The sequence below is a fragment of the Lytechinus variegatus genome, chromosome 1, assembly GCF_018143015.1.
Source record: "Lytechinus variegatus isolate NC3 chromosome 1, Lvar_3.0, whole genome shotgun sequence".
NCBI classification, from domain to species: Eukaryota; Metazoa; Echinodermata; class Echinoidea; order Temnopleuroida; family Toxopneustidae; genus Lytechinus; species Lytechinus variegatus.
In genome coordinates, this window is record NC_054740.1 from 78,241,956 (window position 1) to 78,259,282 (window position 17,327).

At 37.0% G+C, this 17,327-nt stretch overlaps 1 protein-coding gene across 1 annotated transcript; it reads left to right on the forward strand.

Moving 5' to 3' along the window:
• Nucleotides 1–1,287: 1,287 nt before the first annotated feature.
• Nucleotides 1,288–15,151, forward strand: LOC121424087. The gene is made up of 5 exons (XM_041619683.1): nucleotides 1,288–1,459; nucleotides 2,500–2,628; nucleotides 6,340–6,609; nucleotides 12,350–12,428; nucleotides 12,961–15,151. Exons 2-5 carry the CDS (start codon nucleotides 2,505–2,507, stop codon nucleotides 13,319–13,321), a joined length of 834 nt encoding a protein of 277 aa, XP_041475617.1. The 5' UTR covers nucleotides 1,288–1,459; nucleotides 2,500–2,504; the 3' UTR covers nucleotides 13,322–15,151.
• Nucleotides 15,152–17,327: the final 2,176 nt, after the last annotated feature.

Here is a 17,327-nt window from a genome sequence, read left to right on the forward strand (position 1 = left end):
TTCAGGAAGTGAGACTGTGAATCCAGTCCATGCATGTCATTATGCTTTAAACCGTAGTAATTTCCTTTTAACTCTTTTCTTTTCATGAAAACCCGTTCAAAAATTTGGTTAATATTCAAGAAAGTGAATAGAGTGGACTAATTAAATCTTGGTAAAGGTTTGGATTTGAATGCAATCTTTGAGTGACTTTATTATAAACAAAATTGTAAAAATGACCATTGAACAGTTGTCTATTCTAATAGCTATAAGCTGAGATTGTATGTTTACATTTCCGTCCCATTTCATGCTTGAGAATGGGTGTAGTGTCGAAGGGGGTGAGAGAGAGAGAGAGGGGGGGGGGGGGGGGGGGAGGAACAGTTCTTTAAGAATAGGGAATTTTTTTATTCGACATCTTGAATATGAAATTTACCATGAAAATAAGGTTTAGAGAGCATCCTTCACATAACATCACTTTGATTCTTTCCTTTCTTTTATTGAAAATAAATTCAAATCCCCAGTTTCAAGTAAATAATTTTATATTTGTATGATGATATTCATTTACAGCGACTGTTTCATAGGACATATACAACGTTATGTGAAAGCCAAACAATAACACTCATAATAGAACATTAATCCAAAATGTATAAGTAAGAGTAATATTACGAAATGAATATTCATTTTATATATAAAAATCCTCTCTAAGGATGATTTCATAGAAACTGTTAGGACCTGGTATAAATAACCTTTTATTTGGGAGGGGGGGGGGGGGTGGGATCCAAGTTACATCAAAGCCATATTCTATACCTTTAAAGATTGTCCAAAGTATTTAAGTTTGAAAAATGTCCATATTACTCTGACTAGGTCCCCAGTCATTGGTAAGAAAAATCATCTACTAATGTGACGACTTCCATCTCTGATGGCCTACTCTTTCCGCGTACCCCCTTTTAACTTTGGATTAATTTCATTTAAAAGAATCAGATCCCGAACATTCTGATTTATCTATTTCAAAAGAGTCTCATCGATTTTCCTCCACGCATTAGTTTTTCTAATTTCTGTCATATCTACAACATGTGTGTTGTTCAATTTTTAGTTTACGTAGTAACAAACTTTAACAATAAACATGCCTTTATCAATCAATCCTTGGTTGTTTTGTACTCCGTGCATGACAGTAGGTTGCTTAAGTGACTTTCAAACGAAACACTACGTGATAGATCCCTGGAAATTCATTCATGAAAATAAGTCCAAAGTCTAAAGTATAATGGTTCAGCCTGCCTATAAGTACCGATGTAGATATATCTCAGCACTCATTGGATCTCAGTCAACGGTACTATCTGGGGAAAAACCCGCCCAATATTAGAGGGGATTTTTATGTTTGACGCCGCAAGCTCTGTGTACGAAAAGCCTATTTTGCTATTGCTTGTCGGTTGTGAATGGACAAATTCGCAAGAGTATACGCAGCAAACCTGAATTTTAAAATCATGTGAGTAGTTAAAGTTTGTCGACTTTACCATTGTTTATGGTAAATATTGTTTGGTAATTTTATTCATGACAGTGACCTATACTAGTAGTACTGACAATGACACGGCATACAGGGAACATTATACTCATTCTCTATATGATTCCTGCTGAGAGAAAAACTGTATAGGTCGTTCTGTGGGGCCATTTAAGCATGCGCGGACTGTCCGGATAGGAAGAGTATAGTTGAGCTTGAGCACTTGGGCAATTGAAGAGCTTTGAGAAACTGCATTGCCTTGTAGTATCGTATTGTTATATGCTATGCTACACCACCAGAAAAAAAAATCTTGATGGTCGACTATTGTGCATATACATCGTTTTGGAGGATGATGTCACAGATTCAATATTACTCGTTTGTATTTCATTTTTTCTTTTAAGAAACGCATGTATTTCTTGCCGGGATTCTTGCTAGGTCATTATTATACTCTCTATCATACTAGTAATATTAGTTTGACCTTACAACACCTTAGCTCCACTTCCCGGGCAGGAAAAAAATGTTGCCTCAGTGCTATTTGGTGTCGCCGAACTCCCCCTCCACGCATTCATGTATCCATGACACCAAAAGTATTTGCCAAGCGGACTCATCTCTGAAACCTCTCAGCTATCTCATCGCAGGATCTCAAGCAGGATCTCCACGTTATGGAGATCTGTTCACAACTTAAAGAATATTCGCGACTGAAACCTTTCAGGACACTGAAAAAATCTTTAAAATCCCACTTTTTAATTTTCATCGCGAGTTTCCAGGAGCCCGTTGAAGAAGAAAAATAACACGCGTACTATGATTCGCTTAAAATCACGTTTGTTTCTGTTTTTGTTACCTCCGATTCGAAGTCTTCCTTCTATCACAGGCGCCAAGAGTCGATAAGGACACCCGAGTAGGCTAGTCAACTGGACAGATAGCTACCCCGATAGCTACTAATCGTCATCATCATTGTTCCCAAACAAACTCAGATCTTGTTATTAAAATAAATCAAAATCATTTCTGATTGTATTTAATTGCGACAGAAGACATGGCAGATTCAGGAGATCCGACAAATAGAAGTTCAACCCCATCAGGCCAGATGAGCCGACCAGGGTCACTCAGGACCGTTGGAGAGGTACCTCCAAACAACCCAATGAACCCACCTTTATCAGGTAATATTTGAAGTTGAATTGATTTTATTTACCAAATAAAAATGATATACATGTATAGCATTTGGAAACTGGATACCACCACAGTCACTACATTTACCACAGCATGAGTTTGATTTTTTTTTTATCCTCCAGAAAAGTAACTGATAATGTGATAGCTGAAAATGGTATAGGCTTCTACGCTCTCTGCTCGACAAGTAGTACACTATATAAAAACGCTGTTTAAAATCTTTTAAGCCCGTCACTCTAACAACTTTTGTTTATTTTTTTAAACAATTGTTTAAACTCTTTAAACAACTTGTTTAAAAAGTTTAAACAACTTGTTGTTAGAGTGACAAGTTTAAACATCTTGCTATTTTTTTACTATGTAAATGGAAAGATCAAGTCCTGTCGGTTCCATTTTCCTGACAGTTATCCAGTGGCGGATCAAGGGGGGCGCCCCGGGCGCGCGCCCCCCTATTTTCGCCGGATTTTTATTTTTTTTTGGATGGTTATATTTACTGGATTGGTACAATGTAGTCAATTTCAAGGGCTAGATCTAGTCAAAACTATATTTTAACTTACGCTCATGGCCTTTGTGTTCGCACAAATGCACCTCTGTCACACTGTATTGCAATATGTAAATTCCGGAATTCCAGGGCGCGCAAGTCGATTGGTTGGAAAGTTGCACCACTTGTAATCGTGAGTTGCAGTGCAGTGACCAGTGTGAAGATGTTGGATTGGATATCATTTTTTCCCGAAATTTTGTGTTTTTTGTAACATGCGTTTGTCCGTTTTTATGGCAAATACATGTAAATTGTAAGTAACAGATCGCGAGAGAAAGTGTCAACGATTACGATGCGAATGATAATGTCTATCCCCTAGATTATTCTTCACTCAAAGATGAAGCCCTATATCGGGCGCCACTTGCGCAGCATTATCATTCTGCCTTGGTCATGTACGTTTTCACTGAAATGTATAGGTCAGACATATTTGTATTTAATGTAAACTAACTTTTACACTTTCTGGTAGATTCAGAGGCATATTATCCAGGGCGCCCCAACTAAGTTTCGCCGAAGTAATCATTCCAACGAATTATCAAGGAGCAAACTGTGCATTTTGGGGAAAAAAGAACCAAATTTTATGCATGTTGCCATACGACTAAACAATTCTCGTTTGAAACACACAATGTAAATACACAAATGACAATAAACAGAATGGATTATTCGGAACTTATCGATTACAAGTCTCAGTTTCATATCATTTAAATTTGACGTTTCAATCACACGATGCAAGCAAGTGAAGAGCCTTTGCCAAATGTATGTTTTGAATGACCGCTTATACGGTGTGTGACTGGAAACCAGCTCCTAAATGAGTCAGTATGTGTCTTTTATTCATAAAGTTACAGTGATTTAAGTGTGCATTTTTCTTCTAAGGGTGCTCTCAAAATACGACTTTTGGACATGATTTTTTGAAAAAGTCCTTGCCGTGGGAGGGGGGAACCCCCCTCCCACACCCTCCCCCCGCTCGGTCGCTTCGCTCCCTCGCCGCTGCTGGCGCCCCCCTATTTCAAAATCCTGGATCCGCCCCTGTTATCAGTTATAGGCTAATCAAAGTAGCCTTTACCATTTTATCAGGGGCCACAGAACGTATTTTCTCGGGGTTTTTTTTTGGGGGGGGGGGCAAAGCCAAGACAAATTAAAAATAAATTCAAATGATTTCTGAATGTATTTAGTTGTGACGGATGCAAGAGACTTGATAAGCCTACCAGGGTCACTCAGGACCGATGGAGAGGCACCTCCAAACAACCCAACTAACCCGCCTTTATCAGGAAATATTTGAATTTAAAATGATTTTTAATTGTTTTGATTACCAAATGTCACTATTATGCATTCATTTCTTATGATTGTATAGTATTTGGCAACTGGATATCACCCCAGTCAATTAAAATTAAAAATGGTATTGCCTTCACACTCTCTGCTCGGCAAGCAGTAAACGGGAGGATCGAGTCCTGTCGGTTCCATTTTCCCTGACGGTTATCAATTAGAACAATCAAGTATAGGTTATACGATTTTGTTTAATTGATTACATTAATTAATCCAAATTATTCCTGAAAGGCTTTCAGTGAAAGCCGAAGATTTTAGTTGGACAATGTTGCGAAAAAAAAGTATGATCAGATGACTGCCAAAAAAGATGCAAACATTCGTCTGTTTACTTTAATTCTCGAGCCAAGATATCAGTCAAACAATCTCCTCACCAGTGTTGCCTGATGTTCTGCTATTACTGGAACAAAGATATCTATCATAGGTGACAGATATCAAGAACCATTTTGGAGATTCTGAATAAATCCTATTTATCAAAATTGACATTTTTTTTTTAACTTTCTTGATTTCAGAATGCGTCATCAAAACCGATAATAAATAGTTTTCGCAATCACTACGCGGCCGCTCTCTACAACGCACTCATTCCTTTGAAAATGCAAGTCAAATAACAATGGAGAGCTGAGAGGCTTTTGTCGAAAGTTGATGGACTGGGACAGTATCGGAATCTCTTGACTCTGGAAAACGAGATATTTGCAATTGTTCGTCTGGTCCAAATATTCGGATGATCTGCTTTCCCGGTCCACCAACTTTTGAAGAAAGCCTCTCCGCTTTTCATCGTGATTTGATTTGCATTTTCAAAGGAATTGGTGCGTTGTAGAGAGCGGCCGCGTCGTGATTGCGAAAACTCTCTGTAATATCCCTCTATTAATAATGGCGTATAGGCCTATTTATGTTATAGTCACGCAACCAAATTTCGATCGGCTTCAAACCGACCGGTCATAATTATATAATCCATTCGATACAATGTATGTTCGATCTAGAGTGTGTTCCGTTGGTCTGACTAGGCTCAGACAGAGGATGGGATGCACAATCTCATGGCTTTTGGTGATGTTAAAGGGGTACTCCGGTTTGAAACTATTTTATATCTAAATAAATGAGTAAAAATCACAATGTAAAATTCTGGAAATTTCATCAAATTCGGACAACAAATAATGAAGTTATTGAATTTTTAAGTTTAGCGATTTTTGTGAAAATGATATTCACGTCATCATGAATATTCATTAGATTGGCTGATGATGCCACATCCTCACTTTTCTCTTTTAATGTTATTTCTAGTACATGAAAATCATAATTGTCTCATTTTTTCATGTGTGAATAATGTGTCTCCTTTATATAAGAAATGAGTTGCAGCAATGAATATCGAATGCACTAAATCAGCAGTCAATCAATTTTTTTCAATTCTTGGTAGAAAAAAATGAACAAACCTATGAACGTCATATTATAAAATCCATAAGAACAAGTGGGATATGACACCATCAATTTGCTTATTGAATATTACATGCCAAGAACTGTTTCACCGAAATAATGCAAAATCTTTAAAATGCCATAACTTTGTTATTCTTTGTCCGATTTAATCAGAAGTCATGTTCAGGGTTTTGTTTGTCTGATTTTTCTTTGTCTGTTTAAATCAAATTATTTTCAGCCCGGAGCATACTTTTTAAATCTCACTCTTATTTCTGCATGTTTCTTGATCCAACATAAGAACAATGGATATAATCTACCCCCTCTTTATCTGTTCTTCCCTACCCTTCTGCTTGTCTGTTAAACTGTCTCTATACCTTTGCCAAATTTTTGCCCTCCAATTTTTTCATCAATCTCTTTCCCTTCACTATCTCACTATACCTGAATGCAGTGGATCGAAGCCCCTTTACAGATTTAGAATGTCACGAGCTAGCCGGTTTACTCCATCCGGATGATTTCCGCTGCCTTGGTCTGATGTTGGGGTATCATGAAGCGGCGATCAGCAGATACAAAATGCAAAACAGAGATGGAAGCTATGAGGGCACTTATAAGATGCTTACTGATTGGAAGAAGAGAGTCTTAGACCATGATCAGAGAGAAAATTTATCAAATGGATTGGATAAGGCAGGGGTGGTTTCATTGGCTTTGCAGGTCCGGCATGGTAAGTATTTAGCATTTATACTATATGCCCCCATTGCTCATAATCATAACCAAATATTCCCGTTCCTTGAGTAATACAAATTGGTTTCTATACACCCCGGTAGCATGCACGTCATCATTTGATACTAAAACATGTAAAAAAAGGTGTTTTCCTCAAGATACTGTGACCATTTTCAGAATAAATAATGGACGTAAACCTGAAATCGAAGGTCATTTCTATTAAAAGAAAAAAAAGTGGTGTTATGACTGGGAATTCACAGCAATACTAAAGCGAAGGGACTTTAGATAACCTCTGTATAACTCCTTTGTGTGAGACATCACAAGATGATGACTCAAGTAACCACACATTCCAATGAGATGAAGATATTACTCTCTCTATCCATGGTAAAATGACAATTAATTGTACGAATGAATTAGGGGCCGTTTAATAAAGCTGTTCGTAAGTTAAGAGTGACTTTAAGAACGGTTGTTGATCCTTTCTTGTGGTAAATGCAAGCCGTCGCTAAGGGGGGGGGGAGTTGTGGGGGTGCGAAACCTAATAAAAAAAAGCAACAACCCCAGCTTGCGCTTCGCGCTCGTAGCATTATTTTGAAATCCACATCCTCTCTAAAAAAATCCTGAACAGTGCTTAAAATAGTCCCTTCCAGGTCAGTAAGTCAACATTTTCAGCACGCGCTTCGTGCTCGTGTTCTCTTTATTTGGATACACAGCCTGTCCAGTTACAGAATCCGAACTTGTTCTAAATAATGAGTGGAGCGCCTCTTGCAGCCTCACCTACATTAGCCGATTCAATATAGCAGTAGTGCCGACTTTGAAAACTACTACTAGTATAAAATAATCATTCACAAAAAACACCATTCATATAATGATACAATATACGTTCATTGGCACTAAATGATATTTGACCTTGATCATGTGACCTGAGACTTGTCAGTGATACTTGATTACTCTTATGTCTAAGTTTTATGAACTAGATCCATACACTTTCAGAGTTATGATGGTTATTCAACAAATACCAAAATTTGGTAAAAGTTCATTGACCCTGAAAAATGACATTTGACCTTGGTCATGTGACTTGAAACACAGGCAGGATGTTCAGTTATGTTTTATTACCCTTATGTCCAATTTTCATGAACTTGGTTCACATACTTTCGAATTTATGCTGTCCTTTCAAAAACTTGACACAAGGTTAAGATTTTGATGTTGATTTCCCCCAACATGGTCTAAGTTCATTGACCCTACACTGTTAGAAAATTTATCCTTAAAATAAAAGAAGTTCCTGCAGCAAAGTCTCGAGAACACATGTAGTCTTACCAGATTGCGTAATCTTACAAGAAATTGGTATTTGGTGTATGGAATCTCATAAATTTTAATTTTTATCTTAAATAAAACACCATTTTCCCCTTTTTAAACAGACCTGTCCTGTTAAATTGCAGAAAAATCCCTGGTGTATGAATTTACAGAATGATTCTTTTATCGTTTTCTGCTAAATCTTCTCTTTTTTTCTGTAAAATCACGTTTTTTTTAAACAGTGTATGATCTTTGACCTTGTTTATGTGAACTGAAACTCAGGCAGGGCGTTAAGTAATACACACTGGCGTAAATTCCGGGGGATGGGGGGATATATCCCCCCATTTTGCGAGGAGGGGGGGGGGGGGGTGGCCTGCACAAACATCCCCCACTTTTACGAAAGAAATGAAAAAAAAATCACATGAGATCATTGTTTTATTGGTGAAAATTCTTCCTGAAATACCGCTTAACAAATAAAACAATATTAAATAATCATAAAATGCAAATAAAGAGCCAGGTCACCATTTCCAAACGAAATACTTATGTCCTTATTGTAACATTGAAGAGAAAGCCCCGTTTCTTCCAATTCATCAATGTTGGGGTCTTTGGGAAGGGATTAAGATGGAATGTCAACAAATTTTGAATGTAATCTCTAATAAAACCATTAAACCATCATGGGGTAAAAAATAATAATATGGGAGGGGTATTTTCCATATGGACATACGGTGGCGTAACTACGGGTGCATGGGGAAAAGGAGAAAAGAGGGAGAAAGGAATAGAAACGTAGTGGGAAAGAAGAAAATATTATTCATTACAATGTTATATTATTATGCTATAATTATGTTATGTTACATTACATAAGAAACATTTTTATCATAACTTTATGAAACATAATTTGCCCAGGGCCTACGTCTTCATTGTTCCTGGTGCTCGCATTGTCTGTTTAACGAGATGCATAATCCTGTTGTACTAAAAGTACATCCCGGTTTCAAGGCAATATAAACCAAATTTTTTTCCTAGCACTTGAGTTATCATTGTTTTATGTAGTGACATTAATGACTTTTTTTAATGACTCAAAAAGTGATTGCCCCATGTTAAGGTCTTCGTATATATGAAACATCTTCTGTCCGTGATTACGTTCGCCTTAGTGGATTGGTGAGATATGTCTGCTCTTCATGAATTCCTAAAATCAGTCCTTAAAATGTCCCTTCTTCTGATCTGAATATCAAAAATTTTCAGCTCGCGCTTCGCGCTTGCAATATTTAATTAGTGAGATGCGTATGATAATCATGATTGCAATGACAACAAAAAAATGTTCCATGTGTTCAGATGTAATTCTAATAAAATCAGCAAGTGCTTGGCATTCGCAGTGTGTTTATGCTTCCATTGCGAGGACAGAATCAGCGATTTCAAACGTCGATTCAAAACGCCGATCGTAAACGTGGTTCTGGGAGTGTTGTTTATGCTTAACTTTTCAGAGCAAATCATGATCTCCAGCTGGCATCGCATCGTAAAGCGAGGTCAAATTGGGCGCGCCTTTTTTCGAAAGTTTTTTTCCGATTGTTGTAATTACGTGGAGATAAGCATGGAGCAATACGACTGTATTGCCCGCGGATTTTCATCTCACCGGAAGCATGTACCAAATGACGTCATTTAAACACGTTTACGACACTGATCTCTATAACGATCGCGGTTGTGTTTATGCTTCCCCAGAAAGCCTGATTCTGGTCAAACGACGTTTACAAACGCACCTTTTTGTGAGTTTACGATCGGCGTTTTGAAACAGCGTTTAAATGAAAGTAAGCATGGACGCAACCGTGTTTTGGACTAACCACGTTTGGAAACGCTGATTCTGGCCTGAAAAGTGGAAGCATAAACACGGCCTTAGATGACTTTGGTGAGATATGCATACTCTTCATGGATTCCTAAAATATATATATTCCTGAAAATCTCGCTGTTTGGGGTCAAAATATACGAAAACTTCAGCTCGCGCTTCGCGCTCTTAATGTTTAGCGAGACAGGTACCTATCATGATTACACAAATTTGATTATAATCATAATGTCCCTTTTAAGGTGTGAATGTAAAAAAATTTCAGCTCTCGCTTCGCGCTCGCATTATTTGATCAGTGAGATACATATCCGTTTAATGACATTGTCCTTAAAATATCTCTATTAGGTCAGAATAACTGGCAACTGAGCGCGCTCACTCAAAAATTTTTGCTGGTGCCCCCCCCATGCCTTGACCCATGGTACGCCACTGTGGACATATCAATGACAATTCCTTGCATATCTAAAAACATGATTGCAAAAAAAATGCAAAAAATGCCAAAATATTTCAGTCATTCCCCCCAACCATCAACACGGATTTACGCCAGTGGTAATACATGATTAACCTTATGTCTAAGTCTCATGAACTAGGTCTACATACTTTTTAAGTTATGCTGTCCTTTCAAAATCTTAACCTTCGATTAAGATTTGATGTTGACGCCGCCGTCGTCGGGAAAGCGGCGCCTATAGTCTCACTCTGCTTTGCAGGTGAGACCAAAACGTGTTAAAAAGTCAAATTATCAACAACAAAAAATCAGCTCACGTGATACCATTCCTTCTCTTTATTACAAAAACTGCATGGAATGCCCATTTTTTAAGTCTAAATCTAAAAAAACAAACAACAACCCCGCAGCATTATATTGAAATCCACATCCTCTCTTCATTTTTTCTTCATGTTGGACAGTGCTTATAATAGTCCTTTTCGGGTCAGTAAATCAACATTTTCAGCTCGCGCTTCGCGCTTGTATTCTGTTTATTGGGGTACACAGTCTGTCTTATTACAGATGCAGAATCCGAGTTTGTTCTGAATAATAAAAACGTTAAAAAAAATCAAAATATCGAAAATTTTCAGCTCGCGCTTCGCGTTCGCATCATTCATTGATAACCTTCACTTTTTTATTACAAAAACTGCATGGAATATCCGACTTTTAGAAGCTTCAATTTAAAAAAAGATAATAATTATAACCCCAGCTCGCTCTTCGCGTTTACATTACTTGTTTGATTAGATACCGACCGTGTTCATGATTGCAAAAAGTGTTTACAATGTTCAATTCTCAGGTAGCAAGAGTTATTTAGTTCAATGCCCACCCTCCATGGATACTCTCAGCTCGCTTGTTAACTGTGTTTTGTTTATTATAAAAAACGTGCTTAACCGTCCTTATGCATGAATCACAGCAAATAGTTATTAACAGGTGCTTGTTTTCAAATCGGTTAATTCAACTTTCAACTCGCACTAGCATGTATTGCTAAGTTATTTACGCATAATATTCATACGTACAACAAGTGTTTTGAATGTCCAAATTTCAGATCTTAAAAGAAAAAAATATTCAGCTCGCGCTTCGCTCTCGCATCAATTGCTTGGTTCTGTGACCACCCTCTTCATGATTACATTGCTTCGAATAATCTGTTTTAGTTCTTAATCTGCAAAAAATCAACTCGCGCTTCCCGCTTATTTGATGTGTTCCTTATTAAAACTTGCTTAACCAGTCGAGTTTTCAGGTCGAATATCTCAAGTTTTTCGCTAGCTCTAATGATTGGTGAGAAATGTATCCTATTCATGAGTCGCTGCAAAAAGTCCGTAATATGTCAATATTCAGATCAATTAATCAAGTTTCAGTTGATTTGAATGAGTTTCATACAAAAAGTTGTTAGAATGTTGAGTTTTCTGGTCGGAAATTTCAGCTCAAGTGTTTCGCTAGCTCTAATGATTGGTGAGAAATTTATCCTATTCATAAGTCACTGCAAAAAGTCCGTAATATGTCCCTTTTCAGATCAATTAATCGAGTTTCAGTTGATTTGAATGAGTTTCATACAAAAAGTTGTTAGAATGTTGAGTTTTCTGGTCGGAAATTTCAGCTCGCGCAAATAAGATATCCATCCTCTTCATGGAAACAATCGATTGTTCAGGTAGAATAATAAAAAAAAAATCAGCTCGCGCTTCGCGCTCGCATTTTTGAATTGGTAAGATATGTGTGCTATTTATGGATCACTCTAAACAGGTCTTTTCGCAGGCCAGTTTATTAAAAATTTCAGCTTTATGAAACACCCAATAAAGTAATTAAGTTTTACACATAATGTGTCTCTCAAGCCTCCTCTATAACTATTGTATAACTATTTACAGGGGGGGGGTTAGGGGGCGTGTACAGTAAATTCGCTAATGATCGAGCCATTTTCATGTTCGTGATTCCTCATTAATATCTTTTTTCCCCTGTCAAATCTATACAAGATATAGTATAGAAGGAAAAACATGGCGCGATGAACATCTGAAGGGTATGATTCATGATTTCCAAAATAATTTATTATTTCAAGCAATAGAATATGATATAAGTTGATCATGTAAGGTAATCATACTTTTATAACTCTTTCTTTTACCATCTTTTCACTCATTTCTTTTGTTTTGAAAGGCCGAAAATTGGAATACGTTACAACTCCGCCTCATTTTGCCGCACAAGCTAGCGTACCAGCGAGCTCCAGTCAGGCTATGTAAGCATTCCCATTCTATAATCATTTTAATACTTAGTTTATGCCTAAATACTCATCTGTTGAAAATCGATGTAGACAGATTTATTTAAATGTAACCAATATCCTGCCAATATCTCATAAATGGTCTGTATATATCTATCTCGGCAAGCTTCCCTTTTAAAGATTTTCTTTTTTCCCAATATTGCTCAAAACTACAGTGAAGAAAAAAAAACTGCATTACACTTGAATTCTAAATAAAAACATTGTAAAGTATAACACGGGGGCGCAAACTGATCGTGGAAAGAGATCTTTTTATGATTGATCAAGCAAAGCTCTCGGCTCGGACTCTAGACAGATAACCTGTAAAATCAAAATCGATCTAGTTATACTGATAATTTGCTGCATAGATGACGTGGATTAATGAAGTGGCCTTGTTTCAGAGACATTGAAATAGATATCGTCTATTTCCAAGCTTGCCACTTATACCAACACGCGTACATGTACTGTCAGCATTTTACTCATTATAAAATTCACCTTATCATCTTTCATGCAGTGACCCTCCAAGATCGCTACAGTCAACACGTCCAATACTTCATCATGGTCCCTTTCCAAATAGGACACCTCTCCCACGGAACACCTTGCCGTGCCCAGGAAGTGACATTGATGACATTGGATTATATAACTTGTCTCGACATCTCCGCAACGAATCATATCATAAACTAGGCCTGGCACTTAAGTATAGCCTCGACCAATTGGACGCCTTCAAATACCAGGCTTCTAACAATATTCCTGAGGCAGGGCTTAGCATGCTGCGGGACCTTAAATCACAGGTTGGTCACATCCGAAGGGAAGATTTCAGAAATCTCCTCAAAGAATCAGCCCCAACTTTAGTAGAGTTTGTTGAAAATTATTAATAAACATCTTCGTGTTGAAAGATTTAGGAACAGATTACCAAACCCCTATCATCCACACGATGTGCTCATTAGGAGGCCTACAAAGAATATCGTTTACTCTCTGAGGTGCAATATATATCACCGGTTTGTAGGAGTGAATTATATTGGTTTTCACTCGTAAGTGAGCGGCAAAGCACTCCCGACCCACTCCTACTCCTGGTAACTGCGACCAGGAATGGACGATGATAATCCTTCATCAACCGTCTCATGCACACATAAAGCAACCACACCTAACCTCTGAAAAGGCCAGTTAGCTTTCAGATATCCTGACCAGGCCAGATCCCCCAACCTGTCTACGCCTCGAACTAAATCAAACGGCCTTAACTAAATGTTGGTCTTACTTCTGCTCGGAAACCGTTAACCACCGGATATTCTTTAGTTGTAGAAGATCATCTGACCTAACTCCTTTACTTGATTATTCGCCTCTTTTCGTGGAGCTGAATGGTAAGTGCAACAGACGGACCATTATGATTCAAACGAAAGTACTTCCCCAGGGTACTGTTCTTGTCCCAGTTTTGTTCAGATTATATGATGAGTACTGACAAACCCGTTTCACCGAACAATCATTATCGATGCTGATGACCCCGGTAATGAAGTTCAGAACAAGGATTCCTTAGATAGCTTCTAGAAGGAAGTGGATCCACAAGAAAGGATTCTAAGATAATCATATTGGAATCTCCCTATTCCATTTCCAGTTATTTGGAGAACCCTTTAAGGATACAATCATGTTCATTTGTGTTTGTGTGTGAAGATACCTTCTACCTTTTAACTTGTTTCCTAGCCCATAACACTTCCCCCCCCCCTTCCCCACAAAATTCGCGATGATATCTGCTTTACTCAGAGCAATGATTCACATGAAATGGCTTGGTTTTCATTCATGCTTGGGACATGCTTGAAAGTGTGGCGAAACAAGTGTTACGTGAAATATGAAATGTAAACCCACTTTAAATGATAAAAACTTAGTTTGAAAAATGCTGTAAAATGTCTGAAATAAACTTTTCTTTATATTCAGTTTTCATTATGTCCTCAGATGCAGCTGGAACAAAAAAGGTAAATGTTATGCTTACCTATGATTAAAATGTTATTTTGTGTGGCAAAGTTGTTACACAGTGTTAAAATGTATCTGTTTTAATTCATTTGCATGAAAATGCAAAAGAAAAAATATGAAAAATTTATCACACGGATAGTTTGAATTGCCACTACATGTATAACTCAATTCTAGCAAATCTACGTTAACACACTTTAAGAATGACCTTGTTTAAACTCTTCCTTTCCTGATTATATAACAGGATACACTTACGAGGCTTTCTTGATCACAATAGTCGATTCTAAAATAAAACTCGTGCAAAGGGTTTATCTTATTATATCTTTTGAAACCTATTTTTTGTTTAAAAAAAGAGAGGAAATCGATCTCTTGAATTCATGAGGCTTTATTGGCTACTAGTATTGTGTTCCGAGTAAAGTAGGCAAATATTTTATTTGTGTGTGTTTTGGATATGAGTATTGGATTGGGATAAAACATCGTTCGGCAAGAGTGTTTGTGGTTAGGTATTATGGATAAAGTAATTTTATAGAGTCAGTTATTTATATTTTTATTAAATGCAAAATATTACGTTTCATAAGTTACTACTTTTATATGTATTTTGAGTGATGTAATAACTGTCCTATAAAGAATCGAATATCTTGTTTTCGTCTCTCCTGCACAACAGAGCGAGAATATAGGCGCCGCTTTTCAGACGTTTGCGGCGACGGCGGCGTGGTCAGCATTGAAATCTTAACCGAGTTTAAGTTTTTGAAGTGTCATCAAAACTAAAAGTATATGGATCTAGTTCATAAAACTTAAACATAAGGTAATAGTGTAACACTGACAGTGTTGTAGTGCCTTGATGCTCGGCCTTGGCCTTAAGGCGCCTAAAGGCCTACTTTTTCAAAGCCTTGGCCTTGAGGATTTTAAGCCTTGAAATTACAAGGCATTTTGTGTTTTGTACTTTCATTTGTTTTTATACAAGTAAGTATAAATGTTTACATTGTTTGTATTTTTAATGACAATACTACCAATCAACCATAGCAGTAGCAGCAGCAGTAGTACGTGTACTAGCAGTGCCATCAATTGTAATTATCACTATCATTAAGAATTATCATATGTTACAAAGAAAACAGCAGTGATGAAAACAGAAGCATTATTTATGTGTTGAAATCATGACTAATGATGATAATGACAATACAATATCAAAAAAAAGTTTACACTTAGAAAAAGTCCTGTAAAATCATACATTTGTAATCCTGAGGATTTTTCCACATTTTTACATTGGTACAGATCCATTTAAGCAAATGACGATATAAATGTCGAAAAATATTTCCGCTTGAGTGAGCACCAATTACTTTTGAAAAGTTAGTGGAAAAATGATTTGCGCAGAACTTTGAAATAGTTATGCGAATAAAAGTAGACCATAATCATGAAGAACACATGGAATTTAGCTAGTGAAATTGATTTGAAGATATCTTTTACCTTTTCAACTTGTTTCCTTGCCCAAAACACTTCGAAGAGTGCATTGCGCCCTACCCCACTTCCCCACACACCGAGGGCCATCGTGACAATATTTGCTTTACACTGAGCTGTGATTTATATGAAATGGCTCAGGCTTGATTTTCATTTTGTTAATCATTGTAAAGATTGGGAAAAGTGTGGAGAAACAAGTATTAAATGAAAAATGAAATGTAAACCCACTTTGAATTATAAAAACTTAGTGAAAATATGCTGGAGATGTCTGATATCAATTTTTGTTCAGATTGAGTTATGTCCTCAGATCCAGCTGGCACAAAAAGGGCTAAGGTTGTGCTTACTAAGTGTTGAAATTACAATTTGGGTGGCAAAACTGTTACATAATGTTTGAACGTATCCGTTTTATTTCACTTGACTAAAAGTGCAAGGGAAATGTGTGAGAAATGTTTCGCAGGGTAAGTTTGATTTCACCCTTTCTCCTGGACACAGCGTGAAAACAAGCATTTCTGCGCAAACAGATTTCTGCGAATTTTTGTAGATTTCTACAAAAATGGACAGTGCTCACTCAAGTGTAACATTCTGTCAAAACTTTTACTTTCATTGGATAGATGAGACCCAAACCCAAGATTATATGTGAACAAATTACCCACATGTTGTATATTTTTTAATTCCCAGGGCTTTTTCAAAGTGTAACCTTTTTTTTTGATACGCACTGTATTGATAATAATGATAGGAATAATAATAAAGATTATAGTGATTTGATGACAGGAACAATTCTGACAGATCTGACTGCAATTTTACATTAAATTTCAAAGCTAATTCTGAAGAATGATAACAAGGTTGATTTCTATTCCATTAGGATTTTCCTCATATTATTTTCTTTGGTCAAAAACAATGTTATAAGTATTAATTATATTTTGAAAGGATTTGGTAAACTTGAACACAATCTTCAATTCTGTCATATCCACATGGGCTATGTCAATGGCATGATGAGCCAAAAGTTTTGAGCGGCCAGGCATGGCATATAGAGCAAAATTTCTGCCAAAAAATATTTGAAAGCGATTGAAGTGAGCGAGCGGGCAATTTTTTTTTACCCTTTGAGAAAGGCTGATTTTATGACAGATTGGGACAATATGTTTAAAAAATAATATCACATTTACTCCTTTTCCTGTACTTTTTTTTCCTTTTCTAAGTTTATTCTTTGTGGTGGAACTTCCTTTCTCCCACCCTTCTCTCTCTCTCTATTTCTTTTTTTGGTGGGGGTCTGATATTTTTTAAACAGGCGAGAAAAAGGAATGGGAAGAGAGAGGGAGGCAGAGACAGATAGAGAGAGAGAAGGAGGAGAAGGGGGATAAACATGTGAGAGCGTTAGAAAGGTGGGGGTGACACATTTGGCCCGTTAGGCCATGGACCACGGTTAGACAGAATATACTGCAAAATCAGTTAATATGTTGATGGACAGAA